This window comes from Tyto alba, unplaced genomic scaffold (assembly GCF_018691265.1).
Source record: "Tyto alba isolate M040663 unplaced genomic scaffold, T.alba_DEE_v4.0 Super-Scaffold_46, whole genome shotgun sequence".
Classification (NCBI taxonomy): Eukaryota; Metazoa; Chordata; class Aves; order Strigiformes; family Tytonidae; genus Tyto; species Tyto alba.
The window spans coordinates 2,512,651-2,526,201 of record NW_024881322.1 but is presented as its reverse complement, the minus strand read 5'-3'; the positions used below and the strand labels follow the sequence as shown (position 1 = coordinate 2,526,201).

General features: G+C 40.7%; 1 protein-coding gene across 6 annotated transcripts in view; it reads right to left on the bottom strand.

The window, feature by feature from the left end:
• RBMS3 (RNA binding motif single stranded interacting protein 3) overlaps window positions 1-13,551 on the bottom strand; it is a 721,589-nt gene that overhangs the window by 136,691 nt on the left and 571,347 nt on the right. For all 6 annotated transcript variants that reach the window (XM_042806473.1, XM_042806470.1, XM_042806471.1 and 3 more), the window contains one exon: window positions 11,007-11,086. In XM_042806473.1, coding sequence (XP_042662407.1) covers window positions 11,007-11,086 — 80 coding nt within the window. The remainder of the gene's footprint in view (window positions 1-11,006; window positions 11,087-13,551) is intronic.

The window sequence follows — 13,551 nt, the reverse complement described above, 5'->3', positions numbered from 1 at the left end:
GAGAGAGGTTGGAGGAGAGGGAGAGGAAAGGAAAAAGCGAGAGGAAAACCAAAAAAGGCTCAGAATTAGCGAATTCAGTGTAATCACTAATCTAACTGGGGAAGGTGCTGATTGTATTCAGTAATGTAACACTGTAAACTGAAGAGCCACCCATGACAATTAGGACATTTTTTGTTAGGGTTTTTTTGTGGTTAAAATTTGCATTTTTTGAAATGGGAATTCTTATGTGAAGTAAGGATTGTAAAACCTGGCTTTTGAAAAATATTTTCTCATACCATGTCCATGTAATCAAAAAGTTAAATTACTCCCTTCCTCCTCCTCTCTTGTTTTTCAGTTTCTTTTTCTTTGCTGAACAGCAGCGTTTCTGGAAATACTATATACTCGAGGATTATATACAGGGTGGTGGGGGAAAAACTACATATAAAATGCTGTTTTAATGAGCTTTAAAGAAAAAAAAAAAAAAAGCGTAGAATCAGTCATCCAGCACCTTTCCCCTCCCTCTTGATGTCTCTTACACTGTAGAAGGTAAATTGCAGAAACATCATAGGCACTAAGGCAGTCCTAGCAAAATGTAGGTTGTTTTGCCCCTCTTTCAAGTGCCTGTGATTGAACCTGGGAAAGACCTTCCTATGATCTTGTGATCAAATGCTGCCATTCAAACAAGAAAGACTAACAGAAAGGGGCAAGAAATGGGGCTTTTACACACGGATAAGGACTGCTGACCGGCATAATGATGTTGTTGTGACCAAAAAAAAAAAAAAAAAAAAAGTTAGCATCCTGCTTTCCCAGTGCTTTCAGACTGAATTGCTTTTCTTTGTTGTACAGCACCGTTTGAGGAGGAGAAGGGAGAGAGAAACTTCAATTACGAAAGAGGCTTCTGGTATTCAAAACATATGGAAACTGCTGTTGTGATACCGCTCATCTTGCTTTGTGTGGGTGAATCACAAAGGGAAAGATCTTCACACGCCACTTCAGACACTTCATGCCACTTCACTTGGGGGCAGGGGAACCCTGCGGATGAGTCCTCAGTGCTCCTCTGGTGGCATGGAAAGGTTTAAGGGAAGGAGGGAGGGAAGGAGGGAGGGAGGGAAGGAGGGAGGGAGGGAAGGAAGGAGGGTGAAAGGCAAGACCAGGAAGGGAGGACAGAACCTGTATACTCCTTTCTTATTAGTTATGCCTTCCCTCTCTTGTTACACTCCATTTCTCACTACACAGTCCTTCCTAAATGTTGTGGTTTGGGCCTGATGGGCAACCAACCCCCGCAGCTGGTCACCCTCCCTTCCCCCTCCCCGCCTGGGAATGGGGGAGGGGATTAGAGGGGGGAAGGGAGACTCGCAGGCTGAGATAGGAACAGTTTGATAATGGCAATAAAATGAGAACAATGACGATGATGGGGAAAAAAAGAAATATATAAACAGGCAATGTACAGCGTAATTGCTCGCCACCCGCTGACCAACCCCCAGCCCGTTCCCGGCCAGCGACCCCGAGATACCAAGATCCCACAATCACAATCCTGGAAGCGAGAGAGAGAGAGCTCCTTCCCAACCCCCCCTCCTCTATACAGTGAGCATGACGTGCCATGATATGGAATATTTCACTGGCCAGTTTGGGTCAGGTGCTGTGGCCGTGCTACCCCCCTGCTCCCTGTGCCCTTGCGCACGGGCAGGACACGGGGAGTCGGAGAGTCCTTGAAGTCTCGGCAGCAGCTGAAAACATCAGTGTGCTATCAGCATCCTTCCCATACCAACCCCAAAGCTAAATCCAAAACACAGCACTCATCTAGTCCCTGAAAAGGCATATTAACTCTATTTCAGCCCAAACCAAGACACTAAAGGCATCAGCACCAAATTTCTCCCCAAACGCTTAAGGACATCCCAAGCACCTGCAGGCTGACTTCTGGTGACAAAAGCACTCTGAAGTTTGGATACACGTCCTCTCCTTCAAGCCACCTACTTCTTCACAAGCTCCGCCAGGAAAAATGCGTTTGGAGAGAACCCTCCATAGCAGCCCTGACGGAGCAAACCCACCTGAGAGCCTCCGTGAGGCTGTCTGCTGCCCAAGTGTGCCCCCGCTGAGCCCCGCAGGCAGCACAGACCAGGCGGACATCACCTGGACGCTGACTGACTTACAGCGGCGTTCCAAAACCTGTGAAAAACCAGTGCTCCAATTTTACTGGGACATAGGAAAAGTCCAGTCCCAGAGGCTTCCACTTCTGGCTGAAATACGGATGCCCAAAGGAGTGTGTCAAAAAATATCTATTTGTACATTGTTAAGCTTCAATAAAACTTTTTCCTTCAGGTTAGCTGGAATTTACAGGGCAAAGGTTTGCACTGAAACTTCTGGCTTAAACTTTGCTATACTTCCAATTTAAAAAATGTTTAACATAAAAGCAAATGGAAAAGTGTGAGTGAGGGAGAAAGGAAGAGGAAAGGAAGAATTCTTCTACGAAATGGCTAAAAGGGAAATAATTTTTCCTGGGTCAAATAACTAAAAAAAAAAAATAAAAATATGATGTAAACCACTTACTGGATATTACTGAGCGTAATATGGTTGAGCTCAAGTGGTTAGTCTGTGTTCAGCTAGATTGATACCCTTGCTCAAGTTAGCTTTTTAAATGAGTTTTAAACTAGCTGGCTCAGGTGTGACAACACTATAGTGCAGCAGTAGGGCCTGCAAAGCAGATGTACTCCATCATTTATAGTGTCCTGAAGGGACTAATAAATTAATGCAGGAGAGGAAGGAACAGGAGGAGTTGTGCCACTGCTGGCCATAGCTGATGCAAAAGCAGAATTCCTCCCTGAAATCTGAATCACGTACAAATGACTTTACAATGTTCCACATTGTTTCATGCTCTGATTTGCATGTTTTTATTTGTTTGCTTTGCTTCGTTTTAAATTGCCAGCCCTTTAGACCTAAACAATCTGAAATTCAAGCTGTGAATCTTTCTGGCTCGTAAATTTTGCCTGCCGTAACACCTGCGCAACTCGTCTGTCTCGTCTTGGTTTTTACAAGTGCATCCAAGGAACAGCACTGTCCCTGGACCTGAAAGTTGTCGACACTTCTCCTGCTGATGTATGAGGCATGACAGAATTCAGTGCACACGCTCTCAGCTGTGCTGGCTATGCAACAGCAGCATACAGAAGAGACGTTTTTGTTCATAGACAAACATATCTGCCATTGCATATAAAGGGGATGGATTTGCTGAAAAAACACACTTTGAGTTAAAAGAAAAAAGGTAGACATTAAAATTAGTTTAGATAAACTGTGACATGGTTCGTTACCACTGGATGCTATGAACGAGAAAGGAAAGCAATTCTCCATTTATGCTGCAGACTTCTGGAAATCTTGAGAAGGATATGACAGGTGATACTGCGACAGAAAGACCTTTTCTCATTTATATGCCATATTGTTCTCTAACGTCAATCTTATAAACCAAGTGAAAGATCTTAATCCAAACTGCAGTAATACTGTTTTATACATCATGACCTGAATTACTGCAATATCACAAACAAACTGATCTTATACGTTTTTTATCACTTCTAGTTATGAAGTAATAAAAAAAAAAAACTGTGAAAGAATTTATTACTACTTATACAGCCAGATTACGAAAGTCAGTATTTCATAATATGGCTATTTAAAATACAAAAAGTTTTTTTCCTAAGAACTTACAGACCAGTACAAGCTCAAATAAAACAAGACATAAATATGGAGCACATCAGATCTTTAAGACTGTCCCCATCACGAACGTCTTTATATATTTCTGGAAAAGCAGGTCTTAGACAATGTCAGCACTTCGTCTTCTCTCACACAAATTCCCTGACGAGCCATGATTTAGCACTGATACACACATCCTAATATCTGAAATACGAATGAGCTCAACTCATGTTCCTCTAAGAAATAAGTGCATACCAGCTTTTGGGGTTTACTGGGTAAACATCTAATTCTTTATCCTTCTAGCCAAAGGGAGTCTTTGTTTGAGCTAAATGGAAATGAGATCAAGTCTTGAAGAGATAGGAGATTTTTTTTTTTTTTCCTAGAAAGTATCCCTTGCCTTTAAAGAATATACAGTCTTCAAAATCCAAGAAATCCAGGAAATTTGGAATGGATCTTTGCAGCAAAACATGGAAATGTGTGCTGTGAAACCAGAAGCATCTACACAAATGTCAGCACAGCAAGGACAACTGAAGGCCGCATAAACATGATTCTGGAGAAATAAAAAAAAAGGCGCTAAAGACAGAGAAACCTGTCTTGTTCAGCGACACAAAATGACACACTTCACATTTGAAATTCTCAAGAATGCCATGAAGCAACACAATTATAATCTGACTTTTAAAGGCCGTCTTTGAAAGGAAGGAGACAGTCCAAGAAACACTTGATTTCAGCTGAAGTTACGGTCTATTGGAGATCTATTGCTGAACAGTCAGTACAAGCTGGCTTGACTACAAGCGGCATTTTGGTATTTGGCTGAGCACCAGAAGGAGGGCAAAGCCAGGAGCCTCCGCTGGTGGTGTGTGACAGCCGTGGCTCTAAACAGGAGAGCAGAATGTGTGGCACCGATGAGGCTGGCCACACCACACAAATCTGCATGAGCCACAAAGGTGCCATCAGGGAACTGCTTTTTAAGCTACAGGTTTTGTATTTTCTCATAACTCAGTACCCATTCTGTAGTTTCCTGGAAAATCCATCTTTATGACCGTCTCCTGCAAAGTCTAGGTGAGTTTAACCATTACGTGATGTCCAAAAAATGAAACTATTTTCCTAGGGAGACTCTCTGCATATACCACCAAGGCACCTCTTAACATCCAACACGAACCAGGCAACAAGTTCACTGAGCCCACCCTGCACTAAGCAGTTTGTCAGAGAGACCCGAGCTGTGGACTGCCACCTGCACGTGGCTGAGGACGTGGGAAGCACCTGGGGTCCAAAGCAGGAGCTACAGTGGCCTCATGGTCATCATCAGGACTCAGGCACGACAGTCACAGAAGGAATTAAAGCTTTTAATTGTCTGACGAAGACTGGAAACCGACAGAAGTTAAAAGGATGTTTAGAGGGTGCAAGATGTAAAAGAAATTTCTGCTAGCAAAGAGGCGAGCATGTGCATTCATGGAGCACAGAAAGATAGCAGCAATTCCATAAAAAGTGACAGCCAGAAATTGGAAACGGGATAAAGAAATGGAAAATTTGTTAAACAGTTATTTTTTACAAAGGTCTTTAGATGGATCGTATTTTCTGATACAGAAGGGAAGGATTTATATACTGCAGTCAGAAGATAACAATGAAAATATTTACAAAACTGAATTCTTAGAAGGTAGACAATATAAAAAATTCAGATAACATTAACATCATATATGTTAAAGGAACTAGGATACAAGTAAGGCAATTTGGGTTCTTTGGATAAAGATAATTTCTGAGGATAACAACACGTAAAAGATAAGCCCCTTTTTAAACTAGCACCACTGAGTATTAGCAGTACCAAACCTAGTATATTGTCCTTTATTCTGTTCAAGTTCTTTGTAGTATTCAACAAATGTTTTAAGCTAACTACAAACCCGTATCCAGTCTCTACCTTTGGCTGCCTTTTGGCCTTCTTTAAAATGTCTAATACATATACACGTATACAGAGAGTGAGATAGAAAGACATGGCTATTTACAGTAATGTGTTGCTTACCTTGATAAAGCAAGGTAAACTCCCCAAGAATACAGTCTTGGGAGAATTTTTCAGTGCTTAATGCATATAAATAGAGAGATAATTAAATAAAAAGATTAAATGAAAAAAAAAAAATACAGCATCACTAATGACAAACAAGGTATCATTTGTTCATCCACTAAGATAAGAAGAAAACAATGGAAAATGTTGCTACTGTCCGTTGCACAGTTAACCCTCAACTGGAATACCCTTTTCTCATGACTATTTTAGCCACAATCTCCTAAAATATATGTTGCTCTAAATACATTACTCCATGTTCTAAGTCTACTTCTCTGAAACAAAGATTAAGCCTTTGAATTTACTCTCTGTGGTTGGAGGATCGAAGACATGACCTAAGAGCAATATTTAAACTGAGGAGAGAGGCAGGAAAATATCCATTCGTTCTGGTGAAATGAGATGTTAAAAATGCAGTGCTTGGGACCTTTTCAAGAGAAAAACGCATGGCCAATGATTAAATCAAGATATGAGGTATTTGCAAATGCATCTGTACTATTGCAGATAATTTATTTCTATTTAAGAGTTTCTGCTTTAGTAAAAGTTAGTCCCAAAATGCCACAGTCGCTTGTTATTTGTGGCATTCTTAACCTACACAAAAATAGCACTTACCTCTTATTTCTTTCTGTCAGATATTTGTAACCTGGCGTTAAAATTAGCAATAAAAGCTACACGGAGCCACTATGAAAGAGGAAGATTCTTGACTGTGTATTGTAGCATTCACGTGTCTCACTTTTTTTGAATTTTCCCTGAGATAGGAATTGGCCCAATGTCCTCTGACAGAAGTATTTACAAAGCAAATGAAATTTAAGAAGTACTATAATGACTAGAAGATGCTGTGAGGGGGCATAATGGACGTATCAGCACAGGATAATTACTGCAATTGAGGCATGTTCCTGTGAAATTCCAGAGAGAAAAGTAGAACTCGTTAAGTCTCTGCGTTTATTCAAAAAGAGAAAATGAAGTTTTTAAAAGACATCCAAGGATGCTGGGAAATGAACAAAAGCTCTGTGCAAAGACTGTACCCTAAGATTGCCCATCCAAAGAGAAATCAATTTGTTACTGGCAGAAAAACTAGGAATCTTTACTTGAACATAGCGATCGCAAAATGTGATAGATCAGAAGGATTTCATATGAAGTCTCCTATTCACCAACAAAGAGATGCAGCACTGAAAGACTGAGGGCGAGGTACCTTCCGTTATCAGTAGTGCCCTTCACATCTTGATGGAGACGTACAGCGCTATAGTCTGATGCATTCATTTGCTGACTTCTCTTTCAGCGTGCCAACGCAGGACCTATACGATCAGTCTCACACGGGGCTGAACTCTCTATAGGAAGAAAACATACCCAGTAGGCCCTGGTCTATTTATCTCAGAAAAGCCATGCTAATAAAGGGAAAACAAAAACAAACACCAAAACCCACTAAAAAAATAATCACTCAAAACTACTCAGAATATTTATGAAGTTCGCACGGAATCTGCCAAGCACTGAGAGTTTGCATATTTCTGGAGACAACTGTTCTTTCTCAGTCTGGAAGAAATGCAGATATTAACTAATTATTTATGGGACAACCAATTATTTTGTGCCATATATCTAAGACTGAACATCATAAAATGCTTATTAGTTGAGCAAGCAGGACAGTGGAGCAATTCCCTTTGGAATGGAATGAAGCCAAGGAGTTGGACAGAGAAGCACCCTTAACAAGAATAATTCACTAACACAGACACAGTACTGCTCATTTTACCCAGGCATTACACATCTGACCAGCAAAATGTTCCAAGTGCCAGAAAATAACTTTTATATTGTCACTGGGTTGAAGCAGAGTTGTCTGGACTGCCAGTGCCCTGCTCTACAATTTTTAAGAGACAACAGACAGTAGTTTAAGTTAGAAAGTCAAACAAGGAACGATATATTTTTGCCTTGGAAACATATAGAATACAGAGCCTCCAGACTGCCCTGTGTGCCCCCCTTTCCTTGCAGACACAACACTGCTTTACTCTCTCCTGCCATATTGCTGGCCTGGGTCAGCTTAGATGTGTGACTCCTGGCTGGGCTCAAATGTCCAGTTACACAACAGTGACTCTCCTGTAATTTCTATCTTATTTCCAACAACAACAACAACAACACACATCCAATTACATTTACATCTCATTTGCCAAGGAAACACTAGTTGGGAAAGAGCTCTGTGTTCCAAATCAATGTTTGAGACAACTCTTTGGGAGAATGTAAGTAGGTCACGGTCCATGGTTCATTGTCCATTGTGAAAGTCAGAGCCATGGTACCCAGTCCTTCTGATGGGCTGTTCGTCACCACGTGAAAGCTACTCCAGTCCTTCCATCACAGCTTGGTAACCAGGCACAACTGTCCCCACCACACGTGAACATTTTATCCTACAGACATTGTATTCTCACACACATACATCCCACTGCACCACCAGGATCACATCTCAGGGAACACAACTGGGGAAGACAGCATGCATGGAAGTCAGCTGCCAAAACGGTTTGTCTGGTCCATAATCCCACTGACTCGGGAACCAGGGTAGGACAAAACAACCTGCAGCCAGACTGATTTATTTCTCAATAGGCCTCATGCAACCTTCTGTTAGCTGGCAAGTCTGAACCAGAACATCACAGCTTGGCTGAGTGGAAATGTGGACAAAAATGTAAAACCCTCCAGTTCACTGCAATGCTTGAAAGAAAGCCAGCTGAAAATCCTAAATCAATTTAATTTAACCCTAGAAAAGATTAATTTTCTCCCGCAGTAAGATCATGTTTTTGAGCAGTAGAGGTTAATAACAGATAGTATTGCCTACTTCCGCTAATTTTCTCCAGTTCCTTCTTAACTGAAATCCACAAAGAGGTCACAGCAATAGCTAGAGATTATTTTCTTTCTATGCCAATTACTGAGATGCTGGGAGGATAATTTTCAGACTCTGATTGTGATTTTCCAAGTACACTAGGAGACTTGATTTTCCTTCCTTTCTCCATGCAGGAAGATAACCAACTGCCAGGAGGGGGAGAGAGCAAGACACTTCTCTCTTTGCTGAGAGGCTTAAACACAGGTTCATAGCACAGATGTATTAATGGAGTAGAAGCTCTAATAGGAATATATGTCAAGAAGAAGAAAACGAAGACTGTTTTTTTTTGCACTGGATCAAAGGTAAATGAATACGAGTGGCCAGTATCACTTGAATTACCCAGCTACTCAAATGATCGTGTTTGTCCTCTGGCTTCTTAAGAAGATGACAAATGAATATGAAGAATCTTTTAAATATGGATTTGAAGAGTGCTTTACTCTAATCATGAGGCACAAATATTTTCTTTTATGTGGATAATATAACCTACGATAATGTCTAATTACCTGTGTTTGGAAGTACAAAATCTGTCTTCCAAAAATGGAGGGCAAAATGGGATCTTAGAGAGAGGTAGTGCATAGTTGAGTGATTTCAGTTACTGGTTCAGTGGCTCTGCCCCAAACTGCATTATGCTTTATCTGCATCTCAATGGTACTCAAGTAAATGAAAACTCTTAAAGTAGTCACTTCCCAGCTCATCCTTGCAACTAAATGCCATCTGATCACAGCAATCACGAGAGAATCATAGTAGACAATTTTCCCACATGGACACCTTCTTCAGGAAACTAAGAGCTGATTCATGTCCTTTAATTGAGAAAGCAGCCAAAGTTATAACCGTTAAAATCCAATTTCAGTGTATCTCTTGGAACAAAAGTAATTGTGCTGTCTTATCATGACTCCTATTCTGATGTCCCACATTGTTCATGTGAAATACCCAGTATATTCCTAACTTACAAATTAAAAAAAAAAAAGAAGAAAATATTTTCAGCTTATGACTTTCATTCTTTACCACGCAGCCTTTTTGTCTCAAGTAGGCGCTGTAAGAATATTCTGCTTTATTTCTTAATATGATGTGTCCTCTCTGAGACAACCGGGCACGTGACCATGGAGCACGCAGGATTATAATGATGAAGCTGCACTTACGGATTCCTTGCTATTCACACTCTTTCCATTGGGTGTTGCTATGATATTAAACAGATTACTGCTGTGGCTCAATGTATGCATACAGAAAGGCACGCCAAAGCTTTAAGGTCTCTGACTATGTTGCTTTGCCCATTGTTGTACACAGCCTGAGTCTGTTGTACTTCACAAAGTTGGTGGTATACTTCATTAGCTGGTGTTGAGAATTATTGTCAGTGACTACTTTTGAAAAAGATATTCATTAAATGAAGTCTTGAAGTTTGTACAAAAAGTTTTATACTCTTTCATCAAGGTGATCTGAATAAAAATTATATGTACATTGCAGCATTCAATTAATGTACACAGTAGCTGTACAGATGGCTCTCTTTTAATTAGAGTATTTAGTGCATCTTCTGCATAAAGAACCAGGCAATGAATAAGGAGAAATTTAATGAAAGAAACAAACAAACAAACAAATATAAATAGTTTAATGGAAGTTTAAAAAAAAAGAGAAAAAGGACAACTTAGGACATGGTTCTTGCAAGGATTTCCTGCTCATTGAACATAGCTCTTCGGACAATCCGAGGGAGAAATCTTTGCAGATTTGTGGCCTCAGAGAGGTCTTGTCAAGCACCAGGCAACTGATCACTAAACTTTGCACAACTGATGGCCACACGGATGACAGCCGACGTTTTCAAAAGCAAAATACTGGCTGGAACTTGACTTTTGATGTGGCACAGACACACCAATGAATGTATTCTACTGGTATTGTCAGAAAATGGCAGGATTTCATTAAATTATGCCAAGTACAAATGGTATAGAATCACTTTGTATCTGAAATATCCTGTTAGTATTAACAGTAACAGCTGTTGTTGCAGTAACAATAACTAGTAACATTAATTAGTAACTGTAAAGAACACAAAGTTACTACAATCTGAAATCCTGAATATTTTGTAACCTATAACGCAGTTGCTGCTCCAGTTATACTCGTGGTTTGCTAGAAAAGCACCGGCATTTACTGATGTGGCCTTTGCTCCAAGGGGGGAGAAAATCACACACCATATATGCATTTAAAAGAATAAAAAACACAGTAAGACAACATGATGTTTATATGTACTTAAATTCACTGTTGTCAGGCATAAATGCTTGAATAATACAAACTTGGGCAAGGAAGAAGTTGCTGTGGGTCATAAAGGAGAGGCTCAAACCTGAGAGGTCGCATGCCTTTCTAGCAGGGCCAGTAATACAAGCCACCCCTCAACAGAAATTCCAGTGTTTCTGTACTCTAAACTCTTCAGTGATTTTAAAATTTCATAATGATGGCTAGACTCACCTGGTAGACCGGGTGGGGTTTTCAGATATTTGCCATTAAAATGTTGAATTACTACTTCACATTTTTCTGTAGACTCCATCCTGGAAAAGAGAAGAGAGAAGGATGGGGTTAGAGGCAATTACATGTTACTAGACCGTTATGAAAGTGCTTAGTCAGTGAAACCAAACAGCGAAAGGAGGGGAAAAAAAGGACAAGCACAGAGAGAAATCTTCAAAGCTGTTCTTGCCTATTTCTGCAGAGAAACTGGTTGAGCTCATTACGGAATGGTGTGGCTCGGGAGGACCTGCCACCCTCGCAGCCTGCAGCTGCGCTCGCGGCTCTGTGTGAGCCACGGCAGTGCCAGCGACCAGTCCCCTCCTGGCGCCGGGGGATCTCCCTGAACAAGGACATTCGCTGTGCCCTCACGCGCTGCTCGGGAAGGCAAAGGACGTGCTTCTAGATTCCTTGTGCGCCCAAAATAACTTCAAATGGCATGGAAAAAAAAAACAAAAACAAAGACAGCAACAACAACAACAAAAAAAACAAACAAACAAAAAAAACCCCAAAAAAAACAAACAAAAAAAAAAAAACAAAAAACAAACAAACAAAAAAAAACAAAAAAACCCACAAAAAACAAAAACAACAAAAAAAAACAACAACAACAAAAAAACCCCCCAAACAAACAAACAAAAAAACCTAAACAAACCAAACAGGATTTGGAAAAGAACCCAGAGGATTAAGCAATAATTATTAAGGATTACAGTCATAGAGAAGTAACGTGCAAAGAAAGACTGTACAGCGAAATGAAAGACAATGCATATACATAAAAGCCAAATGCATAAACATAAAGCCAAATTTTGAGGGAAGACAGTAATTTATATGTAATACTGGTAGGTGAAATGTCTTTCTGTTTATCTCATATGATCTCAAGATAACTTTCAGCATTGAGACATTAAAGCCTCAACAGTGAACTGACACCTGTACTATTGAAAGAACTGTAAAGAACACAAAGCTACTAGTCAAATCCGAAAACATGGTTATACCACATCTGGGAATTCACCATTCTTTCAGGTCTTGCAGATTGACTGCACACCAGTCCAGAGGACAGTTGACTTTGCTACAGAGTGGGCATAGGAAATTTGAAGACAGAAAAGAGAGAAGTGGAAAGCTAATAAGCAAGCAAAAAAGAAAAACCATACTGCTTTTGTTTTTCTTAGGAAAAATGTGTTCAAAATACATGTTCAGTGCTCCTTCAATACACCAGTGTTTACCCCCAGGTACTCTCTGCAAAATAACTCCACTGACATAAGTATTGCTTACTTCTCATCAGTCTGGATCTTTTAAAACGTAATTTATCCACCACCCTTGCTGTCACATAGTTTTGGGAAAGAGTGGCTCATGCAGAGCAGTAGTTTATCTCCCATGGTACAAGTCTGCTAGAGTTCAAAGGACCACCACAAAAAAACCCAAAACAAACAAACAAAAAAAAACCCAAAAAAACCCCAAACAAACAAACAAAAAAAAAAAAGCAAAAAAAAACCAAACCCCCAACACAAACCCAAAGTCTCGATTGCCTGATTAATCTTCCAAGCAAGTCAAGGACTTTTGTCAGTTTGTTTCAGGTGGAATCATTAAAAAATTGTCCCTTGCAGGTTGTATCGCTCCACATCATGTGGGCTGGGCCATTTCTACAAGCACAGACAGCAACTTAGACTGTTCACTTTAGCTTCATTCAGATTTAACTAAGCGAGTGTCTGCACTGAGCCTTTAGAGACTCTTGTCTCTGAAAGAATAAATGCAATAACAGTCTGTTTTCTGTAGCTGCAGGCGCTTGGTGTCAAACCATGTTATGTTGCATCACACAGCAGTGACAATTTCATTTTAATACACGGGGTACGTTTTAACAAGCCAAAGCAGTCCCTGCAAAGAATGCAATATATAAGCTGCCAAGTGAAGGGGACTCGGTGCACTTCATGCATTTTATGTGGGAAGAGAATAAAAGTGAAACCCACGGTGCTCTGGGATGAAAAGGCCATCCTTCCAACAGCCCTCTGAAAAGGGACGCGCGCATTTTCTTCTCAAGTTTCACAATTAACGGCTCTCACATGCCGTCGCTAGCCACCTGCAATCTGGCACACGCCTCGCCTGAAACCCACACCGGCACCATCGGCGGCTCGGTGCGAAACGGCGGCGAGGGCCACCGGAATACAAATTATAAATTTACACCTGTCCGTTTAGAAATAAGCCTTCCAGATTGTGTTCGCGGGGCGATTAGCTCACTGGCCCACTGGCTGGGAGGAATGAGGGGTACAGAGCAACCAGATTTATTACTAAAACTGTCCAATACTTGCCAGCGCAAGAGCCCAGTTTTGGTTTAGGTAAAACTTTGACCAACATCAACCACTTCGGTGGCAATGTCTACGGCAGGCACCTGCCCGTGAGCTGAACCTCTCTGCACCCATTGATCCGGACATTTCTCCTTCTCTTCTTACTTGTTAGTTTAGCCAAGTTTAGCTAAACAAGTAAGTTCTCTTCTTACTTGTTTAGCCAGAAAGACTAGCCATAC